The 7,402-nt window shown below is 49.2% G+C and overlaps 1 protein-coding gene across 2 annotated transcripts in view; it reads right to left on the reverse strand.

Moving 5' to 3' along the window:
* Positions 1 to 2,034, reverse strand: part of LAMTOR4 (late endosomal/lysosomal adaptor, MAPK and MTOR activator 4) — a 5,530-nt gene extending 3,496 nt beyond the window's left edge. For both annotated transcript variants that reach the window (XM_017886164.1, XM_017886165.1), the window contains exons 1-2: positions 1,922 to 2,034; positions 1,323 to 1,403 (exon numbers count right to left, since the gene is read on the reverse strand). In XM_017886164.1, the coding sequence (XP_017741653.1) occupies positions 1,323 to 1,403; positions 1,922 to 1,924 (84 nt within the window). In that variant the 5' untranslated portion in view covers positions 1,925 to 2,034. The remainder of the gene's footprint in view (positions 1 to 1,322; positions 1,404 to 1,921) is intronic.
* Positions 2,035 to 7,402: the final 5,368 nt, after the last annotated feature.

Here is a 7,402-nt window from a genome sequence, read left to right on the forward strand (position 1 = left end):
TTTTTGAGACGGAGTCTCGCTCTGTCACCCAGGCTGGAGTGCAGTGGTGCGATCCTGGCTAACTGCAACCTCTGCCTTCCTGGTTCACGCCATTCTCCCGCCTCAGCCTCCCGAGTAGCTGGCACCCACCACCACGCCTGGCCAATTTTGTTTTTGTATTTTTAATAGAGACAGGGTTTCACCGTGTTGGCCAGGATGGTCTAGATCTCCTGACCTCATGATCCACTCGCCTCAGCCTCCCAAAGTGCTGGGACTACTAAAGACGTGAGCCACCTACACCCGGCCCAGTCTAATCTCTTAATGATGCCTCCTTCTGCCCATCTTCACATCACTAACAACAATATTGCTCAACCACCTCACTGGGTCTTGTTTCTGTTTAAAAAACCTTTCAAACTATTACCTCCAAGAAGAATAAGTTCAAGTGTGTTAACCTGGCCTTGAAGATCCTTCACAATCAGATCCTCCCTGACCATATCCTCCTCTTCCCTCAAACCTTACCAAATCTTTTAAGCACAGACTTACCATCAGTTCAGAAGGGTCAGTGCCACACACCTGTAAATAGGTCCACCTCCCCACTGTAAATACTCTCCTTTAAGCTGGGCTGAATTCCTACCTCCAGGAAAGTTAGTTACCTTGTCATAACATGTTGAATTTTTAATATCCTGGATTCCTTCAATAGTCTTTTACCACCTGTATTGTTTTCAACACTTGACCTTAAGCTTTGTCTCCAGCTAAATCAAAAACATCTAGAGACCTAACACTATACACTACTATGGAACAAAATACAAATGCCTCTTTAAGAAATACCAAATAAAGGCCAGGCATGTTGGCTCACGCCTGTAATCCCAGCACTTTGGGAGGCTGAGGCAGGTGGATCACCTGAGGTCAGGAGTTTGAGACCAGCCTGGCTAACACAGTGAAACCCCGTTTCTACTAAAAATACAAAAAATTAGCTGAACGTGGTGGCACATGCCTGTAATCCCAGCTACTCGGGAGGCTGAGGCAGGAGAATCGCTTGAACCCCAGAGGTGGAGGTTGCAGTGAGCCGAGATCGCACCACTGCACTCCAGCTTGGGCAACAAAAATAAATAAATAAATAAATAAATAAATAAATAAATAAATAAATAAATCGCTACCGTTAGGAGACTAAGATTCCACAGACTGATTACTGAAAGTAATTGCAAAAACTGCAAATACTTTTGTACCAACCTAATAGATGCCAGACTGCAAACCAGGTAAAAGCCGAGAAAAGAAGAGCCAATATTAGAAGGGGTTACCGGGCTGTGTGCACTAAGGGACCCCCTCCCTTTCCCAGAACGCACCGCCAGCACTGCACCTTCACTCAGTACCAGGTAGCCGAGCTGGTCTGGGATTCGCTCCAGCCCCTGGGTCAGTGCAGAAGTCTAATGGATAAAGATGCAAGTAGTGAGAAGCATGCTAGAGGGATGGATGACCCCTGATACCCTTCACCTACAAACCCAAGTCTCTTGATTGACGATGGCCCCAGGTTTTCTCATTCCCCAGCCAGGTCCTTTCCCGGCCCCCTTCCCCCTACATGGTCCTCAATACTGATCTTCCCGAGGCTCCATCTGCCCCACTCTCGGCCCCAGGCTCCCCTGGCCTTCCACGCTCCACCTTTGACACCCCGAGGGGACTTCGCTGCCCCACTGGCCCCTGCCCCCAGACCCTCTCTCCACCTCCCCGCCCCCGACCTGCAGACTACCCGCAGCCCCAGAACACCCTCCCACAGACCCCTCCCCAGCATTCCCGTCGCCATCCCTCCCATCTCCATCCCGTCTTCCTCCCCAAGCGGATAGGAGGTGAGGGTGGAGCGCAGGCCCACGAGGGGGAAACCACACAGATTGGGGAGCAGAGACGCAGAACCCCCGGCGGGTTCTCCCGCGCATGCGTCCTCACTCACCATCGCAGTCTTTGGTGCTGGTGGAGCTCCCTACCAGATAGGTAGCTTCCGGCTTCAGGCCCCGGTCACGTGCTCGCACCCGGCGCGCTCCTCCTTCTGCTTGCTTCCCTACCCTTTAGCAGCGCCTCTAGCATGAGGATTGGATCGTGGCCATGTCGTCAGACCCAACCAGCCAGTGCGAAGCGCTCCTTCCCGGAGGCGCACGTTGATTGGTGATATCCCCTCTTTAACACCCATCTCCCCGCCTCTCAGTCAGTGCCTGAGCGAGAGGAAGAGGGGGTTCGTCCGTGGAGGGGACGGTCTGGGAGGGCCGGGAGTGGGACAGGGTTGACCGTGTGGCCCTGCGCGCGCTTTCTAGAGTCTGGGTTCCGCCCGAACCAGGATGCCCGCCAGTGTGACCCCCCAAACGAATGCCTTCCCAGGTTTAAGACTGGACCCAAAAAACGTGATAATAAAAGGAAATAACGTGCAATGCATGTAAAAAGCTATTCAAGGCTGGGCGCCGTGGCTCACGCCTGTAATCTCAGCGCTTTGCGAGGCGGAAGAGGACGGATCATTTCAGGGCAAGAGTTACAGACCAGCCTGAGTAACATAGCGAGACCCTCCCCAGCCCCCCGCCTCCAACCACCTTTACAAAAAATAAGAAAATAAGCCGGGCGTGGTGCCTCGCGCCAGTAATTCCAGCTACTAAGGAGGCTGATGCAGGATAATCTCTTGAACTCAGCAGTTGGAGTGCAGTGAGCTATTTTGGTGCCACTGCACTCCAGCCTGGGTGCCCTTCCTCTAAAAAAAGAATTAAAAAAGCTATTCGAATGCTACTTTTTTTTTTTTGAGTCGGAGTCTCGGTCAACCACGTTGGAGTGCAATGGCTTAATCTCTGGCTCAATACAACCTCCGCCTCCCAGGTTCAAGTAATTCTCCTGCCTCAGCCTCCCAAGTAGCTGGGATTACAGGCGCCCGCCACAACGCCCGGCTATTTTTGTGTTTTTAGTAGAGACAGGGTTTCACTATATCGGTCCGGCTGGTCTCAAACTCCTGGCCTCGTGATCCGCCTGCCTCGGCCTTCCAAAGTGCTGGGATTACAGGCGTGAGCCGCCGCGCCCAGCCTTCAAATGCTACTTTTAAGCCTACTCAAGACCGCTCTTTGTTGAAGACAAGAATTTGTTCCCTTGGCCGGGCGCGGTGGCTCACAACTGTAATCACAGTACTTTGGGAGGCCGAGACGGGCGGATCATGAGGTCAGGAGATCGAGACCATCCTGGCTAACACGGTGAAACCCCGTCTCTACTAAAAAATACAAAAAACTAGCCGGGCGTGGTGGCGGGTGCCTGTAGTCCCAGCTACTTGGGAGGCTGAGGCAGGAGAATGGCGTGAACCCGGGAGGCGGAGCTTGCAGTGAGCTGAGATCCGGCCACTGCACTCCAGCCTGGGCGACAGAGCAAGACTCCGTCTCAAAAAAAAAAAAAAAAAAAAAAGAATTTGTTCCCAAAGTGGTTTTTTGTCCTCAGATTCAGTCCAGGACAATGTGATGGTGCATAGAATCCCCAGCTAGCCAATGCAGCTACAATACTGAATATTCTCTGCAGGAAAAAATTAGAAACAGTACCTTGGAATGACACACACACACACACACACACACACACACACACACACACACACATACATATATCACACAATATATGTAAACATTGGAAATTTTTGTTATAATTTCTAGACCTGTTGCCGTATTAATGTGGTGGAGGCAGTGTTAGTGAATAATGTGAAGAGTGATTCTACAAGCCTGGGCAACATAGCAAGACCCCATCTCTAAAAATGTAAAAATTAACCAGGCATGATACCGCACATGTAGTCCCAGCTACCCGGGAGGCTGAGGTGGGAGAATTGCTTAAGCCCAGGAGTTTGAGGCTGCAGTGAGCCATGATCATGCTACTGCACTCCAGACTGGGTAAAAGAGCAAGATTGTCACAAAAACAAACCAAAAAAATCTGAATATAATAACAATTGTTGAAGTCTGGGTGTCTTTTAAGATTTGTTAGAAACAACAATTTCAAGGCTGGGCATGGTAGCTCACACCTGTAATCTCAGCACTTTGGGAGACCAAGGCGGGTGGATCACCTCAGGTCAGGAGTTCAAGACCTGCCTGGGCAACATGGTGAAACCTCATCACTACTAAAAATACAAAAAAAAAAAAATTAGGAGGGTGCGGTGGTACTTGCCTGTAATCCCAGCTACTGGGGAGGCTGAGGCAGGAGAATCCTTGAACCCAGGAGGCGGAGGTTGCAATGAGCCGAGATTGTGCCATTGCACTCTGACCTGGGCAACAAGAATGAAACTCCGTCTCAAAAAAAAAAAGAAGATTTTGATGTAATAAATTATGGTGGCAGTATTCTTGATATTTAACTATCTTTATCGCTTCTCGGCCTTCTGGCTAAGATCAAGTGATATTTAACCATCTTTGTGTTTCTGGAATAACATCTACTGGAACAAACTATACTACCCATTTGTTGTACTGCTTTATTTAGAATTTTAAAAATCCATTATGATAAATGAGATTGGGCTACAGTTTCTTTTTGGTATATTCTTTATCTGCTTTTGGTAGAAAGAGCAGGTTGCCAGAAAAAAATGAGTCACAGTTCCCTATCTTTTTTATCTATGATCCGCAAATCAAACTGGTTGGACCAACTCACACTCCTCTAGCAATGTGTCAGAGTTCCCAGTTATCTCCAGCTCCATTAACACTTGGTATTGCCATACTTTTTTTTTTTTTTTGAGACAGAGTCTCGTTCTGTTGCCCAGGCTGGAGTGCAGTGGCGCAATCTCGGCTCACTGCAATCGCCGCCTCCCGGGTTCAAGCAATTCTTCTGCCTCAGCCTCCTGAGTAGCTGGGACTACAGGAGCGCACCACCACACCCAGCTAATTTTTATATTTTTAGTAGAGACAGGTTTCACCATGTTGGCTAGGATAGTCTCGATCTCTTGACCTCGTGATTTGCCCACATCAGCCACCCAAAGTGTTGGGATTACAGGCATGAGCCACCACACCCAGCCAGTATTGCCACACTTTTAGATATGCGATGGCTTCTCATTGTGGTTTTTATTTGCATTTACCTAAATATTAATGAGGTTGATCACATTTTTAGACAGGTTTGTCTTTTGGGATATCATCTTCTGTGAAGCATCAGTTCAAAATTTTTTTTTTTTTTTGAGACAGAGTCTCGCTATGTTGCTGGAGTGCAGTGGTGTACTCTCAGCTCACTGCAACCTCCGCTTCTCGGGTTCAAGCAATTCTCCTGCCTCAGCCTCCCAAGTAGCTGGGACTACAGGGGCACGTCACCATCCTGGCTTTTTTTTTTTTTTTTTTTTTTTGTATTTTAGTAGAGATGGGGTTTCATCGTGTTAGCCAGGATGATCTTGATCTCCTGACCTCATGATCCGCCCGCCTCGGCCTCCCAAAGTGCTGGGATTACAGGCATGAGCCACTGCATCCAGCCTTTTTTTTTTTTTAAGAAAGGATCTTACTCTGTTGCATAGGCTTGAGTCCAGTGGTGTGATCATGGCTCACTGCAGCCTTGAACTCCTGGGCTCGAGCAATCCTCTCACCTTAGCCTCCTGAGAAGCTGGGACTACAGACATGCACCACCCCACCTGGCTAATTTTTTGATTTCTTGTAGAAACAGGGTCTTGCCATGTTGCCCAGGTTGGTCTTGAACTCCTGGGCTCAAGTGATCCGCCTGCCTTGGCCTCCCAAATTGTTGGGATTATAGGTGTGAGCTGCCACGTCCAGTGTGACAAATGGCTTTACCTTTTTGAATGCCATTATGGACACATAGATTTTTATTGATTTGGTGTAGCTCAATCAGTACAATCATTGTTTTCTCTAATATTCAAATTTTCACAATTTTTGCCGAGTTGGCTTGTGTCCTTTTTGACATAACTCTGGCATTAGAAAGTTTCTCAGGCTCGTCTGGGCATGGTGGTTCACTCCTGTAATTCTAGCACTTTTTGAGGCCGAGGCAGTTGGATCACGAGGCCAGGAGTTCAAGACCAGCCTGGCAAGATGGAGAAACCCCCATCTCTACTAAAAATACAAAAAATTAGCTGGGTGTGGTTGTGGGCGCCTATAATCCCAGCTACTTGGGAGGCTATGGCACAGAGTTGCCTGAACCTGGGAGGTGGAGGTTTCAGTGAGCTGAGATCGTGCCACTGCACTCCAGCCTGGGCAACAGAGCGAGACTCCGTCTCAAAAAAAAAAAAAAAAAAAAAAAAAGCTTCTCAGGCTCACTTTGTACCTATTATGCCCCAGACTTGGAATTTGTTGATTCTCTGAGGATTTGTGGGGAATTGGAAATGCATATCTGGGGATTGTGAGTGCCCATTTTTATGGGATAACATAGTTTCTAGGCCACTCTGCAGGCAGAAGATGTAGATAGATAAAAGATGGAGGCCAGGCGCGGTGGCTCACACCTGTAATCCAGCATTTCGGGAGGCCAAAGCGGGCAGATCATTTTGGCTCAGGAGTTTGAGACCAGCCTGGACAACGTGGCCAAACCCTGTCTCTAATAAAAATTCAAAAAATCACTGCACGTGGAGGCAGGCACCTGTAATCCCAGCTACTCGGGATGCTGAGGCAGGAGAATCACTTGAACCTGGGAGACGGAGGTTGCAGTAAACCAGGATTGCACCACTGAACTCCAGCCTGGATGACAGAGCAAGACTCAGTCTCAAAAAAAACCAGAAAGTAATTATAAAACTACGGAATGAAGTTAAAGATAACTTTAGGGCCGGGCACGGTGGCTCACGCCTGTAATCCCAGTGCTTTGGGAGGCGGAGGCGGGCGGATCACGAGGTCAGGAGATCGAGACCATCCTGACAAACACGGTGAAACCCCATCTCTATAAAAAATACAACAAATTAGCCGGGCATGGTGGCGGGCACCTGTAGTCCCAGCTACTTGGGAGGCTGAGGCAGGAGAATGGTGTGAACCTGGGAGGCAGAGCTTGCAGTGAGCCAAGATCGCGCCACTGCACTCCAGCCTGGGCGACAGAGTGAGACTGCAACTCAAAAAAAAAAAAAAAGATAACTTTAGGCCGGCCGCATGGCTCACGCCTGTAATCCCAGCACTTTGGAAGACCGAGGCAGGCGGATCACAAGGTCAGGCATTCCAGACCAGCCTGGTCAACACGTTGAAACCCCATCTCGCCGGGCACAGTGGCTCAAGCCTGTAATCCCAGCACTTTGGGAGGCCGAGACGGGCAGATCACGAGGTCAGGAGATCGAGACCATCCTGGCTAACACGGTGAAACCCCGTCTCTACTAAAAAATACAAAAAACTAGCCGGGTGAGGTGGCGGGCACCTGTAGTCCCAGCTACTCGGGAGGCTGAGACAGGAGAATGGCGTAAACCCAGGAGGCAGAGCTTGCAGTGAGCTGAGATCCGGCCACTGCACTCCAGCCTGGGCAACAGAGCAAGACTTCGTCTCAA

The sequence above is a fragment of the Rhinopithecus bieti genome, unplaced genomic scaffold (genome assembly GCF_001698545.2).
Source record: "Rhinopithecus bieti isolate Rb0 unplaced genomic scaffold, ASM169854v2 scaffold_14454, whole genome shotgun sequence".
NCBI lineage: Eukaryota > Metazoa > Chordata > Mammalia > Primates > Cercopithecidae > Rhinopithecus > Rhinopithecus bieti.